Source organism: Poecilia mexicana, unplaced genomic scaffold (assembly GCF_051168715.1).
Source record: "Poecilia mexicana isolate PSO_F unplaced genomic scaffold, ASM5116871v1 scaffold_4, whole genome shotgun sequence".
Taxonomy (NCBI): domain Eukaryota; kingdom Metazoa; phylum Chordata; class Actinopteri; order Cyprinodontiformes; family Poeciliidae; genus Poecilia; species Poecilia mexicana.
Window position 1 is genome coordinate 31,567,354 of NW_028263373.1, and position 16,969 is coordinate 31,584,322.

Genomic DNA, 16,969 nt, shown 5'->3' on the forward strand with positions numbered 1-16,969 from the left:
GTTCCCAAGACTATAGGAAGTCCTCACCAAACTTTCACCACAAAACAGGAAATGACAATAACTGTCTGGAAGGCCAGCCTTCAACAAAACTTTTAAGATGCCTTGTGGGACTTGTACTGAAATGAACTGAAGGCAATTTGGAAGATTTGCCAAATGCACCACATAGTGGTACTGATGCAGGAGCAATGCAAGAGTGTCGATGATGCTGACAGGGTGGCGGCTGGGCCAGAGTGGCGCTGATCTGCAAGGGCCACAAATGCTCCTTGCAGCCTCAATTATATAGTTGTATCTTATTGCTTTTCTTGTAGGACTTTATTATTTCTTTTTCATTCTCAGTTGATGGGCAAAAGTCAAAACTATATGTAAAGTTCCATAAAATATTTTGAATCAAATGAAGAATGTTTTAAACGGCACTTTGCATCCTCTTCATCAGACTGTCATACTACAATTTTCCGAAGGGATTGTAGTAAAAAGAAATTAATAGACAATTAAATGAGTTACACTACACCAGTGGTTTCCAAACATTTTCTGCGCCCCCCCCCCCCCCCCCTATGGATTACAAATGGCTGTCTGGTTGAAACGACGCATGTGAGGGAGGGCGGGGGGATCGACTTTTTTGGGGGCAAAATGAATGTATGTAGCTGAAAATAGACACCAACATCGGTAGCCTACAAGCTACTTGTTAAGCTAAAGGTTCTGTATTGATGTTAGCTAGTCATCTTTTAGCTAACATTACCTGCATCCAACAGCAGATTTCTCAGTTGGTTAGTTTGGAGGGAAAAACTACAAAAAGTTCTTTGCGTTTTGCTGGTTTGCTGCCGTGATTCTAACACAAACCTACGTAGCTCCGCCCAGCAGCAGCAGGTCTCCTTCACAGGTGGAAACCCAGCGCGAGCGTCGTAGCGCTCATGTTGCGTTTAAAGGCGGCTCGGAAAAACAGGTTACAACATGTTAACAACGGATTAAACAGTTTTAACTGCTGATAAAAGTGACAGAGGACACAGATATGGGAAGTGTGGAAGCCTCTACTGTATCACATTGACAAAGGAATAACAGAGAGTTGGTCATTCTAAGGTAAAAACCCAGCGCATACAGTGTTCATGTTTTGTTTTTTTTTTCATGTCATTGCAGCCCCCCCTGCAATGACAAGGCGCCCCCCCTAGGGGGCGCGCCCCACAGTTTGGGAACCTCTGCACTACACTATTGTATGCTAACTTTTAAAGACTGATGTGTGACTGTAAAGACGTCTACAGGACTAGGGAAGCTAGTTCATCATGGCTCATTTTCAGGGATCATAATGATTTCACTTCCTGTCATTCTGTGTGGTTTCCAGCTCCGAGTCTCTGGAGGTCCATACCTCGTTTGCTTGGGTGGGTCAGACACAGTACAAGCTGCAGCTGGGGTGCCAGGAGGTGGTGCGCCTCACTCTGCAGGCCTGCTTCTTTCGCGCAGGTGTCTACAACCTGAACACTCCACTGGTTTTTGCTAAGCCAGCTGAACACAGCACGCTGTGTGAATCAAGTCAGCAAACAGCCAGTCCTGCTCTCATCATCATCAACAACGCCTGTCCTCTCTTATCCTGAGGGGACAGTGGGATGCTACTGACTCACCACAAAGGCACAGCTTTGACTCTGACAGAAATACTGGTGACTGATGGTGAACGTATGATTTTTTGTTTCATCAATGGATGCTTCACTGGTTGACTTCCTGACACACACAAAGCCACCCCTTCCCTTCTGTACCCCAGACTCCTCATCCTCTCTCACTGTGTTTTGCCTGTTTGACCTGAGAGACTCTAACTTGCACTTTTCTTTGCTTGCTAACAGAAAGCCAGGGGTGGAAGTCATGTCGACTTGAACATAAAACTGCTTAAATATATTCTGATTTAGACTCAATAAAAAAATTGTCCGTTTTGATCGGTCCCGTCAGGCCAAAGTGACCGCTGCTCCCATGGCCTGTGGGCTGATGGTGCCTGTCTGAACTTGGAGTGAGTCCACTTCACACCTCTGCTTAATTTCTGAACAGAGTGAGACTCATTTTCTAGCTTTATGTTGGCAGTTTGTCTGAATACTGAAGAGCTGTCCTGTTGCCATTCTGGGATCTTCAAAAAAATTATCACTTCCTTGAATGTGCATCAGACTTTTTTCCTCACAGTGCAGATTGCCCTCCTATAGACTTAACATCTCATGTGGAAATTATTTATTTCTAATAGCAAATTGGTTGTTGAAATAAAGATAATGTTGTTGGCAAAAGGCTATTTTCTCTGGTATATTCAGAGTGAAGAATTATTTATCAAATAATTGTTTACTTTAAGACGTGAAGTAATGCTCCATGACATTTTTTGTAGTGTTTATTGGCCATATTTTCAATCAGTCTGACATATAATTAATTCATAAATCACTCATATTTCTCACAAATAAACAGTCCTATTAATCTGACACCAATTGTTGTCATTGAGCGATCAGTTCATCAACATTCCTTACCTACTGACATGTCACCTTATAGTAAATAACCAGTATCTGTTACTGACCGTGTTTGCTAGAATAAAGAACCAACGTCGATCTACGTTCCTACCCTCATCAATGGTCATGACCGAAAGAATGAGGTCATGGATAAAAGTGGCCGAAATGAGTTCACTCCATCTCTATTAGAGAGATAGGGTGAGGGACTCAGAGTAGAGCCACTGCTCCTTCACGTCGAGAGGAAGCCAGTTGAGGAGGCCCGGGCATCTGGCTAGGATGCGTCCTGGACGCCCCCTGGTTAGGTGTTCCAGGCACGACCCACCGGGAGGAGGCCCAGGACACGCTGGAGAGACTGTTTCTCATCTGGCCTGGGAACACCTTGGGGTTCCCCCAGAGGAGCTGGAACAAGTGGCTGGGGAGAGGGAAGTCTGGGCCTCCCTACTTAGGCTGCTTACCCCACGAACCAACCCAGGACAAGCAGAAGAAGATGGATGGATGTTTCACACCTTATTTAACTGTGTCAAGCACTTAGAGCTTTTCTGAAAACCCTGTGTGGAAAAGCCTCCACTTCCTATCTGAAAGCTGTCCAAGCTGTTGTCATACCAAAGATTTTTCCACTAACTGATTTAAATAATTTTTTGACACTTTTTTTAAATGAAGAAAGAAAGCTATTCTTCATTTTGAGAAGTTTGTGCATACCAGAAATATTTATACACTCACCAGAAGTTTTAAGTATAGCAGTTCGGCTGATTGTCACGACAGATTAGGAATCAGCCAATTGCTTGACAGCAACTCAATGCATTGTGGTTTCTAGAAAAGGTGAAGGTAATGTGAAGTTCTGAATGAGCACTACAGCAGCAGAAGACACCATCCTGGTGTCATTCCACTCAGAGCAGGAAACTGAGACTCTGTGTCACAAAGACTCACCAAAACTGGACAGAAACCTTGGGGAAATGTTGCCTGGTCCATGAATCATGATCAGAACTTAATGGCATAGATCCGTCCTGTGTTCTATCAGTATCCCAGGCTGCTGGTGATGTCATAGTGAGGAGAAAACATTCTTGGCACACTTTTTGCCTCAGTGTCAACTGAGTATTGTTTCAACAACACAAACTATTTGAGTAAAATTGCTGGCCGTTTCCATCCCATCTGAACATGGACACGCTGCTTCCATGTCACAAAGTTCAGTTCATCTCCAACATGGAGTTCATTGTGCTCTAATGACCTCCACAGTCACCAGAGCTCAATCCAGCAGAGCACCTCTGAGCTTGGGTAAAACAAATCAGCAGAAACTACAGATTCCACCTCAACAGAAGTGAGAAAGCATCTATCCATTATATTTGGATTCCTAAATTTTCCTTCAACTTTGATGTGTTTGCTTGACGGAATGTTTAAGGATCGTCATTGTGATTGTTTTAAAATTGATTTCAAAACTGTACTGGTACCTAGCTTCTCACTTATTACAAAATAACACATTTCACAATATCAAATAAGGAGGCACAATAACTATTCACTGCAACCAAAGAAGATAGCTGGCATGTTCAAAATGGAATGCAAAGCTTATCCCATTGTTCAGCTAAAATAAATACACATATTAATGCATATACATATAGTTATAAGCCCACATACCGTACTTTGTTGACCTCCTTGAAAAAATGTTTTTAATCTCAATGGATTTTTATCCTGGTAAAATAAGGGTTTAAAAATACGCATGTAAATTCATATACATGTCTACATATATATACATATAATTACACGCAGTGATACAAAAAGTGGGTATGCAGCACATGCAACGCATAGGGGCGCTGCACCAGAGGGAGGGCATCAAAAACCCCGTCTGGAGGGGGCGACGCGCCGATGATGCTTAAACTTCACCGCGCCCTTACGCTCCTTCACCCTTACGTACCTTCCTTTGGGGGCGATTTATGTTTTTGCATCCACCTGAATAATATGTAGTTGCGCCCCTGATTACACATACCCTGATATCTGCATGCACATGCTAGCATAAAAAGATATACAATTATGCCTCTACAAATATGTTGGCTTCTCTTTCCACCCTCCTTTAATTAGGCACTAGTGGCCATATCCATAATATGCTTCTAATCAACACATTTCTATACATTAAACTGTATATGTTTATAACCTAAAAAAGTCCAAATAACAGAGTATTCAAAGTGTTGGAGTACTCCATAGGCTAAATAGATACACAGAAATTTTCCAAGATTGTTTGAATGGTTGAGATGTTTTTTTGTATTCCCCTCTTTGGTTGTTGCCTCCTTTGTGGTTCTTAAATAAACGGAGAATGTTTTTTGGTAGTTATCTCTTACTTGCCTTGTATATGATGATTACTGTGTTAAAGATATGCACATTGTTTGTGCATACAGATGCTTTATCCACGAGGTCCTGGTGTTTTTCCAGAAGGGTCTCCATTCGATTATTAATGGATAGTGAGACGGGTCTATTGTTTGCAGAGCTGTGCTTGCTGTCAGTTTTGTGTATTAGGATGACTTTGGCCGTTTTAATCAGACTGAGAAATGTGCCAAGTTCCAATGACAAATAGCAAATATATGCTGGTGCCTTCTATAACTTTTTTAATCAACAAATATACAAACAAAAATATAAATGCCTCATGTCAAATATTGTTGCCATGTGTAGTTAACTGTAAATGAGCATTTGCTGACATTTTATTGTACAAAAGTAATATTTCTCCTGATTTGTGTGTAATTCTTAACCCAACTTGCTGTCAGTGAGCATTACTCAGTAAGTTGTTTTACTCAGAGCATAGTGGGGCATGTCCAGTGGATGATCAGACAAAATGAGCAACAGCTGGACAGTCCTTGGACTGGGGACAAAGAAGGCCACCCCAAAATGGCACATTTTGCCACAAGTTATAATGCCTCTGATGTTTGTGCATCTGAGGCACAAACATCAGCTCCCATGCCAATGGGAGTGTGCCACTGGCATGTTGGTTACAGGGATTTCCACCAGAGCAGTAGCTGCACGGCTCAATGTCCCGACAGACTGGCACTACTACAAATCAACCTCATCCTTGGGTGAGGTTGAGGATCGCCACATCTGACTCGTCCATCTGCGGGATCAGCTAAGACCAGTGACACACACAGCTGATGAGACTATTGGTCTGCACAACAGACGCATCACACCTCAGACTGTCCATAACCGCCTACGAGAAAAATCTAATTCCTCAACCTGACGTGTTCAAAGGACTGTATCTGCTACAAATGGTGACACAGTCCTTGTCTATCACCATTGTCGATGTTATCAATGCTGATATGAAGATCAGTAATTAGTAATTACTGAAAATATATTTAGAGTTTCTCTATATATGGCATAACCCAAATGTTAATAAAGCTCTTATATTTGACATGGGGCGTTTATACTTTTGTTCAGTGTATATTACATTACAGTTTGTAGATGTTTTTTTTTTCTGTTTTACAATATTTCATTTTTCTCAACAGCATTAGAAATATTGAGTGGGAATTCCTCTCCATCCGACTCTGGCTGTGGGATATTTGTCACCAACTCATTTGACATTAAAGTGCTCAAGTTTCTGTTACGTGGAGAACAACAGACTTTTGATGGATCTTCAAAAGTCTGAGGATCCAAACATTGAAAAAGATTTTCCATGTTTCCCATGGACTTGTGGTTTCTACTGTGAAAAGCAGTATGTACACACCTTTTCCCACTTCGTTTAATGAAAAAGCATGAGAAAATAAAACAGTCAAAGCATACTATTAATTACATATCCAAATTACAGACTTGAGGTGGAGTGTTAAATAAAAAGAACTATGTATATAGCATTATGCAGGTGTGCATATAAAAGCAGAGAGTTTCCTGAGGCTGTTCAGAGAGGTTCCATGGATCTCTGATGAGCCAAATCTGAGACGAGATAAACTGAACTTCCTGCTGGGAGCCTGAAGGCAACAACAGAACTAACATTTAGCTTAGATTGAATCCCTTTCTTTGTGGCTTCCCTTTGGTTGTAGCAAAGTGTTCGGATCAGTCGACCTGCTGCTCTGGAATGGCTTCATACTGTGCTGGCTGTCTGTAGAGACAATAGTGCTGAGTCATGAAGACGATGTCAAATGCCACAGAGAACAGACCCAGACCGAACTTGGTGGGATCACCAAACACCAGCTTCCACTCATCTGAGGAGAGATAAACACAACAGAAAGCATGACAATGTGCTGCTCCAGATGAAATTACAAACATTTAGAAAAAGGCGGCGCATAGAGCAGAACAACTGTAAAATAAAGTTCAGTGAGTAGGTAGCATGAAGTGCTTCTCATTATAAAGCTAGTTTATGAGAAGCTTCAACTATCCTGTTAGTCCTCAGTTCTACTGAGACCAATCACCAGTCAGATTCCTCTGAGGTGCTGCACATCCTGCTGCCTTCTGCTTCCATTCATCCTTTCAAAGTGCATTACCTTCACTTTTCCCAGGTTATGAGCAATCAGAATTTTTCACTCTTTGCAGTGCAAGAGAACAAATGGGATAAATCTGCTGGTTGTAAGTTTGATTTCATTTTCTCTTTGCAACATATCGATTAGGGTTGGACAATATGGCTGAAAAACATCTTACAATAGAAGGCTTTGATATCAGGCAATATCAATCATCATTAGTTTTTGTTTTAAATATCTGAAATACTGTCAAATTGGTGGCATGACCTTCCCTGTTTTATTCAGTTTCCTCCAGCTGGAAACTGGAGGAAACTCAAAATCCAGTTTTGGTGAAAACACTGCTGTTTTTTTTTTAATCATTTTATTTTATTTTTAAGGAGTTATGAGACACGATGGTGAAACCTGAAACTGCTGCATAAGTTACTCAACAGGTTGCTAGGTAACCAAAGAAAAGAAGGTAGTTGATGCTACCCACCTTGCCTGGCTAGCTGTGAGAGGAGCTAAAGCTTTTCCTCCGACTACATTCCCCAGAACGCTGTGAAGTTCTGGATCAGAGTTCAGTGAAATTATTGAACATTCTATCAGACAAATTTTCTACTTATAAGGTGTCTATTGCAATATATATCAAGATTCAAGACTCCTCTATCCGACGCCGCAGGGAAATTATTCACACATATTGTTATTGATTAATTGCACCTTTGTCCTCAACATACTACCTGGCAGGTTCATTTACTTCTCTAGACACTGTTTGAGTATCCATTCTTTTCTCCACTCTTCATACTTCATTCATGCCAATTTTTCCAATCAATTTTCCCTGTGCGACATTCTGTTTCATGTGTTTAGAATCTAACAGATTCTTCTCAAAGCCATGAAGGTACACAGGCTGAGCTGATGAAAACGTTCACCTGATATTCATAACCACTCATAGAAGAATAATTATAAGATGGAATCCAACAACAGAAGCAGATCTACCATTGTTGTAAGACTGAATGATCATCTGTAGGATACTGAAGACTCCACCAGTGAAGTCCAGCAGGACGTTGCCGATGCTCCAGCCCTCAGTGCTTTGTCTCCTGTAGTTCATATAGGCCTGGAAGCAGGCAGAAATAGAATATCAATTTACAAAGAAGTTGATAATAAGGCAAACTACAGAACACTTTGACTATATTCTGTTGTTGTCCTCCGTTAGCTTACCTGTGGTACATATTTGATCAGAGTGACTGCTAGTTTAATATAGGAGAAGTAGTAGAGGTACTCCAACCAGGTAATTTTGTGGGCCACAGCAACAAATAGGCTGATCAAAGCAAAGGTCCAACCAATCAGCAACAGAATCCTGGCAGTCCATGACACACTCTGACCCCCCCTCTGGAAAAGACAGAGTAAAGTCTTAAGGAGGACACGGTGTCTCAGAAATTTGTCCTTAACGTCTGTTTTATCATCGGCTGGACAGAACATCCCACATCCCACTCTGTAGTAGTGTACCTCATAGAGAGCAGCCTGGCTGACGTAGATCACACAGAACAGCAAAGCATGCAGACTGAAGAAGACGTCATTAGCATTGACAGGATTTATCCCATTGGGATTCTTCTGAAGGAACTCCTCCTACAGAGAAACACACAGCTGAACATTAAGCACCGACATGCTTTCCTGTTCTGTCCTATTCTATTCAGACGTCTGGCTTTCTGCTGGCTATGAGAGAGGTGACCTGGAATGGCTCAGTAATGATACAAATGCCTTCTGTGCAGCAACTGTTAATAACAACAACAACAACAATAATAATAGACCCAGAAAGTTCTGTGGACAACCTCAAGAAGTAGAGGGCTTAACAGGAACCAGGGAGGGAGGATTAATGGTCAGGTTGTTCACAGAAGGCCCCCAGACGGGCTTTAATGCAGCTGCATGCGTTATTTCCACCTCTTCCTCCTGCATCAGTGGTTCTAGTCACAATCACATGTCTGAACAATGAAGCTATCTTGGAAATCAAGTTACCTTTATGTAGGGTATCCAGAAGAGGCCGATGTTGAAGACACTGTAAGCAATGAAGCCCGTTAGATTGAGAGCCAGGAAGTCGAAGTTGAGACCTACAACACTGAAGAGAAACAGAAAGCAACTGAATCCATTTCACTTTGTCTAAATGGAGACGTCACAAGATGACTTCAGAAATGAGACCTGCTTGGACCATGTAAAGAATGCATCTTGACCTTATGGCCATAAGGCCATAAGGTCTTAAGGTCAAGATGAAAAAGAGGTCAAATAATTTTCTAGTATTAGAAAATTATTTGACCTCTTTTTCCAAGACAGTTTTGTTATTATTTAAAACAGAAATATTCCAGCTGCAGCCTCAAACCTTTTCATTCCAGATTGAACTCATATCTGCTGGACAGCAGCTTTGTAATCTTACCTGCTCTTGAATAAATTTCAGCTCTAAAATGAGATTATGATAAAGATCTTAGAAAAGACAGCCCGTATATTCTGTAGATTTCTTCCACATAAAAGGGAAATATTTGTGATGATGAGTCAGAGACATTAAACCTTTTTCAAATCCTTTAATCTTTGGAGCCATTTTTGTATTAGATCATAGGTTTCATTTGGTTGTCAGTATAAAGTCTGTACAATGTTCAGAGCAACTGACTTATATAAAATATATTTTTAATATGGCATTGTTCAAAACAGTCCATTGTTCTGAAGGAACAAGCTGTGGTCAGCAAAAAGCTGGGCGCTGCATCATGGGAGTCACATTACTAACACATTACTAACATATGACAGAATTGTTAGGTTGAGATAAAAAGAGCCCATGACCTAACAGTGTTTTCACTTAAAATATCTATACTAATACTGCTAGTGTAGAAATAATAGCTATAATAATAATCTCATAGGATAACAAACCCTGCTCAAACAGCAGAAATGTTTTAAAACATGGACTTTTAAGGCAATGCAAAGGAGGAAACCAATCACAGCTGAACAAGGCACAAAATTCTAACTAGAAATGCTGATGAGACCCAAGAACTACCTTTTCCTCCTCCAGTTTTCCCAGGCTTGTGGATAGAAAGACACTGACCAGGCCACGAAGTAAATCCATCCAATCACCTGAGCCACCACTGACAGCACACTGCTATGGATCACTATGAAGCGGATCCTGGACGACAGACTGGACAGAAGGAAACAAAGACAGATTACAGTCCAAAACGACACTCTGCTTTATTCTTTTTAATGCAATCATAATGAAAGGGAAGATGGTGATCAGAGATCACCACATTAAATAAAACAGCATATGATTACTTATCAAATGGAAACTAAATGATTAGTCTGTAATGTCTTTGAATCTCTCTGCAGGTCTAGCTAGCTGACATCATCCCCAGAGCAAATAAGTGGTGAGCTCGACGAGGAACTTCTGTTCACAGAAACATTCAAATGCAAGGTTAAAAACAAACATTCTCCCTTCAACACTCCATTACTAAGACACACTCAGACACTTCCCTAAAGTGGTCAAACCCAACTTAACCCACATTTCTTCAATTCAGCGTGGCATTTAGGATTTTAATGCTGTGTGATACGAAGCAAGACGAGGAGGAGTCATTACTGAGCAGGGTCAGGGTCATGATCTCCTAAACATTACAGCATGTTGGTTCTGTACCCACCTGTCCAGGTGTGTGTTGTTGCTGAACAGGTGTGCAGTCACCTGACCAACATCATGTGCTATGACAGTGAAATTGGCTGAGGTAGCTTTCTCTGGAAGCAACACCTGAAGGAATATGAGAAATAATGAGGATTGTTGGACAAAAAGCTCCAAACTCTTCAAATTCAGCCACAGACAGACAGACTCTTTGGAGAAAAGCAATGAGCAAGATCAGCTATTTGTAGAATTTGCAGGAGATAAATAAATAGAAAAATTCTGTTTTTGAAGAATGTTCTAATAAACTAGCAAATCCAACATTTTCTTTATGAAGAAAATCCTTGAAATGAGGATTCATGAAACAAGTCACTGTAAGAGGCGGTAAAACTGTCAGTGAGTTACTTGAACGGTTACTCACCGTTCAAGTAACTCACATCTTTCTTTCTGTTTGTTGATCTTAAAGTTCACAGTTTAGATCAAAATAAGAAAACCCCCAGCTGAGTGTAGGAACATCACATGGATGCAGTTTCTCCTCTAAGCTCCTGATTGGTTCCATTCAACATAACCTTGCATCATGTTTGCTTTTAATGTCACCTGTTCAGGCAGCGTGATTATTGATGAGTAGTTCTCCTGGGAGCTGAAGGTTACATTCAGGTGAATCACTGTAGACTGATTGACAGCAGAACTGAAGAAATATACAAAATGAATTAAACAGTCACACTTCAGCTATATAATGCAGAAATACAGAACAGTGAAAACGTATGTGCCCCCTCCCCAGATTATTGCTTGTTTTCCCTTTTCGTTCAATTTAAAGCTGCATTATCTATGGTAACTTTTATTTTAAAAATGTTTCTTGCATATTTGTTAAAACAGTCACCACATCATGACAGTATAATATACGACAGATTACCTGAGAAAGAAAACAAGCTCCTCTGCCTTCCTCTGTGGACCTGTTGTCATCTGCATAAAAACGCCGCTCTGTCAAAAACAACCAATCAGAGCCAGGAGGAGGGGCTTAGTACTGCTCACATGGTCCCTTTTTCACTGTGCTACTTTACAGCTGGTTTACCACAACAGAGTCAGCCATGAATGCTAAGGCTAGTTAGCATGGCCACCGATGATGGCGGACAAACTGTTGTCATGGAACAGTAAGTTGTTTCTCCTCCATCAACACATTCAGCATTGCGTACATGAGCATTAGTGGTAGCGCTAATATCCTCCTCCTGCCTGTGATTGGTTGTTTTTGATTGGGAGTGGTGCGTTTCTGCAGATGGCAAAAAATATCTCAGAGAGAAGGTGGAGGAACTCCATCTTTTCACAGATTATCTGTTTCATACAATACTATCAGTTTGAACAAATGCAGTTTTGTTCAAACTGTATGCAGCATGTAGTTTTTACAAATGTTTGTAAAAGTAACATACTTCTGCTTTAAATGTTTCAGATCATCAACCAAATGTTACTACGGACCAAAGATCCCCAGAGTAAATATAAAAACTTGTTTTTTTCATTCATTAAAAAGTTAAGACCAGCTCCAAGCCACCCCGTCCCTCTGGGAAAAAGTAATTACCCCCTAAACCTAAGAAGCAGCTATTTCACCCTCAGCAGTAACTACTGCCAGCAGCAGCCTGGACTAACTGCAAGTCAGAGCCATTGAGGAACTCTGACCCAATCTCTTTCTTTCACCTTGCTGAACGCCTTTCCAGTATAAACTGAGTGTTTCAGGCCAGACTACAGTATCTAAGTGGAATTATATCTCAACTTTGAATAGGCCACTCCAAAACCTCATTTAATCATTCAGAGGAGCTTTGGATCCTTGTCCTGCTGCAGAACCAAAGTGTGATTGGGCGTCAGGTCCGGTAACTGATGGCTGAACGTTCTCCTATACAATGTTCTGCTAAAGAGCAAACTTCAGGATTCCATCAGCTATCATGCCCAGAGCATGATACTGCCACCATCATGTTATTGTTGATGTTCTGTTTCTGAAACACTGTCAGTTTTAGCTCAGACGTAACATGACACATACACATAAAGGTCCGCTTTTATCCACACAATATTTACCTGACTCTTAAGGATCGTTAAGGATCATTAAGTCTCTGGGTTCTTTTGGGCCAGCAGCATTTCCCTCAATGTTTCTATCTAACGTTGGGGTGAAGGTGCTCTAGATCTTTCTCTCCTAGTAAAATCGTGGATCAGCTCTTGGAATAACTTTGGTGAAGTGGCTTCGCCGGGGAAGGTTCATGTTTCCTCCAGCTGTGGATAATGGTTCTCACTTTGGTTCACTTTGGTCCCAAACTCAGAGAAATGGCTTTGGAAGCCTTCCCAGACTCTCTTCTGCCCTTTCAGATTATGTGTTGCTTTGTTTTCCTTTATAAATCTGTCAGTAGCCAAAGGTTTTACTGAAATTATTTACTACATCTACAGATCAGGTAATAATCAGGCCCGTAAAGCTGAACTCATCTTTCTAAAAGTTCATTCATGATTTATCAAGGGAAAGGGCAATTACTTTATTCCCAATGGGAAGAAGTAATTATACAAACAAAAGTTCTGTACAAACTTTTGTCTCAACAAACGGTTGTTGAGACAAAAGTTTGTACAGAACTTTTGTTTGTTCGTTTCCCTGGATACGGATCCAGGGAAACGAACAGCCGATTACAGGCTGGTCCCATGGGCTCTGATAGCTTTTTCTCTTTAATGAATGAAATCATCACACAGCTATGTTCTTCTGTTGAATCAGCGCTTTGTTCACCTCAGTGTGTCTGCGATTACCTGGAAGAAATGGTGACAACAGCTGAAGAGCTTTGCTCAACTGTAACAGCATCTGGTGCATTCAGACACACAGCGGACTCTAGAGGAGAAAAAATATCCAGGAACAACAAATGAAAATTCTCCACAATCTGAAGAATTTTCTGCTATGTTTACAGCCTCAGTCAGTGATTTTCTGAAATTCTTAACAGGCTGACAATGTCAGCAAGGAATCAATGACACATGTTAATTTAACTAGCAGGAAATCAGGAATATTTGGAAAAATTTCCAGTCTGCAGTGCCAGTGAGGAGATGGCTGCAAACATGTTTGAATTGATTATTTCAACAGAACATGATCTTTCATTGTTTTCATAAGTGCTGTTCCACATCAACTTGAGCTGTAGTAACACTGTCTCTTTGCCAAGGCATGTCAATGTCACAACTTAAGACATGGATGGATTTCTTCATTGAGAAAAATGTTACATCTTTTTATCATGAAATATTTTATAAAAGGTTCATCCATCCATTTTCTTTACACCCTTGTCCCTTAGTGGGGAGCGGTGCTGGTGCCTACCTCCAGCTAACGTTCCAGGTGAGAGGCGGGGTCACCCTGGACAGGTCACCAGTATGTTGCAGGGCGACACAGAGACACACACACACAGTCATGTTTTTGGACTGTGGGAAGAAACTGGAGTACCCAGAGAAGCTCAGGGTACAGGGAGAACATGCAGACTCCATGCAGACCGGGGCCGGGAATCAAACCCAGAACCTTCCTACTGCAAGGCAACAGCTCTACCAACTGCGCCACTGTGCAGCCCTTATAAAAGGTCATCTTTATTATTTCATTTCACAGACATAATGTCCTCCAAACTTTGGAATAATTCAAAGCTTATGAAGGTCTGTTCTAAATTCTTGTGTCCAAGCATGATTTCTGCTCCACAGTGCCGTGAATACAGATTTCTTCCGGGAGGACATGTTTCATCTAGACATGAAAATGAAAGGAGACACCACTGCCATTAACCTTTTACTTTTCTCTAACACAGTACCACTGGTTCAGTTCTTCTGTTTGTTTGTGTCTCTCCTCGGTCTTCTCAGCTCCAGTCAGTCATGGAAGATGGCTTCTCACACTCAGCCATGTTCTGGTTCTGGTTCTGCTGGAGGTTTCTCTCTGTTAAAGGGGAGTTTTCCTCTCTGCTGTTACTGCATGCATGTTCAATATGAGGGATTGCTGCCATCATCAACACAATGTAAGTGACTGCCTACTGTCGCTACATGTTTGTCCACGAGGACTGAAAGCTGCAAAATCTGACTTTTCTCAGACCTTCACATCCAGAGGAGCCATTTTACAACCAGTCCAACTAAATAAAACTCCTTTAGAGATGAAAAGCTCACCTGACATTTTAAAAAATGACAACTTATAATTTTTATTAAATATTTCTAAAACCACTAAACTTTTGCATAAAAGAGGACAGATACATTTTATTCTTTAGGCTGTTGATATTTGAGGAAAATTGTGTAAAAAACAAAGAAAAGAAAAACCATAAGATTTCCAATTGATGGTAGTATATTCTGCCTCTTGCACCAGACTCCTTCCATCTGTTGTTGGTGGTAACCAGGGAAACCACCTGCATTTAGACCTTTAAACAGAGCTTTGGCTGGGTCTGGCAGGGAAATAACCCAAAGCTATCCTAAAGCAATCTGAGGCACTCCTCAATCTTTCTATTTTTATTGAGATGCAGTTTTTCTGCCCAATTGTGTTTCTTCTGTTTTTACTTTAAAGAAAAATAATTCATCTACAAGAAAAGCTAAAAAAATTAATCAAGTGGATTTCATTTTGTTGGTCAAAGTCAGTGAGCCCGTCTTTCTGAATGACTTCATGCTGGTGGTTATAGCCCAAATTTTCTTCTGGTGAATATTTGGTCAAAAATGACAGATGATGTCATAGGGTGCTCTCAGTACCAGACATGTGCATCACCACCAGTGCCTGTGATGGCAGACACTAAAAGCAGCCAAGACAACAGCACTCACCAGAGATGTTGATCAGCAACTCAACAAGTAACCACTTCTTCAACAGATGTAGAGCGGCCATTGCTGCCATGGAAACAGCAACCTGAAACTGACAGCAAACAGAGCAAGTTAGCAGAGACTGGAGGCAAACATGGTGGAGGAAGAAAGGACTTTAAAGGCTTTTCAGGTGAAATACACACAAAGTGGAACTACTTATCTCTAGTGGAGAAAGGTCTGAAGAATGGGGAATGGACTAAATGTTTATTGGGCTTCTACACAACAGCTACACACACACATTTATACACCACTACCCTGCACATAGGATACTTGGGCTCATTGATGTGTGGAAGTGGAGGACACAGCAACTGAACCATCAAATTTCTGACTGGAAGAAACAGATTCACAGATATCCCTCCTGTTACTGTCGCAGACTCTGACAGCAAGGCACACTGGGAAATGACTGCAGAATCTGATATGTGCTCAGACCGTTTTCTGAGTCAGCTTCATCTAAACCTTCAACTTACTGCATGTTAGACCCCAACCAACCAGATGGCATACGGATGTTTCCTCTTTGTTTGCCTCATTGGTTTTAGGGGGATTTAGTGAACAGACACAATGCAGCTGAGGGAATCAGGACTTCTGCTGCTTCTGATCACGTCTAACTGACACATCTCAGTTTGGTCATGATCAAATGTGGGGGACCAACTTTGGGCACCTCTGGCTTAGTCAGTCAGATTCTACTGTATAGTCTGTATTCTCTGTAATTGGCCGGTTTCTTTGTATTGGCACATTTTAATATGAGTTGGATTTCACAAGTAAGTATTAAATTAAAAAAAAATCTAATTCTTATTGAATAGTAATGAGACTGGAGCATGTGATCAGACCCAGTAGCGTGCTTCATAGAATTTCATGGAGATAACGTTTGCTGGTATAATTGTAATAAATCAATGATAAATAACATTATTCAACTGCAAAAACGGTTCCTGTATGTGGAGACATAATTAATGGGTCATTTAAATATTCCAACAGTCCACTTGCGGAAGCAGCCACGCAGAGGAACAGATCTACTGGGTTCTTTCCTCAAACGCCCAGCAGGCGATCTTCGCTGCGTTGCAGCAACAAAACATTCTCTCCATAAAGAGGAAGTTCGTCTTCCATTTGTGTTTTTCGATTATCAGAGCAGCTTGATTCATAAATCCCTGCGAAAGCTGTGAACAACCATCAGCTCACATGATTGTCAGCCTGTCATTTTAGTTTTCAGATTGTTTCTGTCTGTAAAAGGATCTAAACTGAGAGAGAACGAACAGGAAAGAGAATGGCAGAGCTGTTTAAAACAAAGACACAGAATAAGGTTAGAGAGCAGGAAAGCAGCAGCTTTACCTTGTCTATCTGTCACCTCCACATCAGCTGACTGCTTCTTCTTCTTCTTCTTCTTTCTGATTTTTACTGGCGGGTGACATCTAACGTTAAGATGTATTATCGCCATCTACTGTGCTGGAGTGTGGACCAGAGTGCCTCCCTTTAATCTACATTCTTATATATAATCCTGTTTCCTTCAAAAATTTAATAACTGCTTTATTTACTTTATGTTTAATTAATATCTTATTAAATTTTAATGTCTCTATATCATATTTTCAAATTTCTTTTTTAACTTCTCTCTACTTAATGTATATTTTTCACAATGAATTATTACATGTTCTACTGTTTCCATATCCCTACCACACTTA

General features: G+C 40.9%; 2 protein-coding genes across 2 annotated transcripts in view; one reads left to right on the forward strand and one right to left on the reverse strand.

Annotated features, from left to right (window-relative positions):
* Window positions 1–2,438, forward strand: part of trappc8 (trafficking protein particle complex subunit 8) — a 33,902-nt gene extending 31,464 nt beyond the window's left edge. The window contains exon 29 of the mRNA XM_014973424.2: window positions 1,334–2,438. Within this exon, the coding sequence (XP_014828910.2) occupies window positions 1,334–1,583 (250 nt within the window). The 3' untranslated portion in view covers window positions 1,584–2,438. The remainder of the gene's footprint in view (window positions 1–1,333) is intronic.
* A 3,715-nt stretch (window positions 2,439–6,153) lies between these two features.
* ctns (cystinosin, lysosomal cystine transporter) lies at window positions 6,154–16,679 on the reverse strand. The gene is made up of 11 exons (XM_014973425.2): window positions 16,623–16,679; window positions 15,264–15,351; window positions 13,260–13,338; window positions 11,088–11,178; window positions 10,519–10,622; window positions 9,891–10,028; window positions 8,870–8,969; window positions 8,363–8,482; window positions 8,075–8,245; window positions 7,853–7,970; window positions 6,154–6,628 (listed from the first exon to the last, which is right to left on the reverse strand). The coding sequence occupies exons 2-11, from the start codon at window positions 15,331–15,333 to the stop codon at window positions 6,480–6,482; spliced, it is 1,140 nt and encodes a 379-aa protein (XP_014828911.1). The 5' UTR covers window positions 15,334–15,351; window positions 16,623–16,679; the 3' UTR covers window positions 6,154–6,479.
* Window positions 16,680–16,969: the final 290 nt, after the last annotated feature.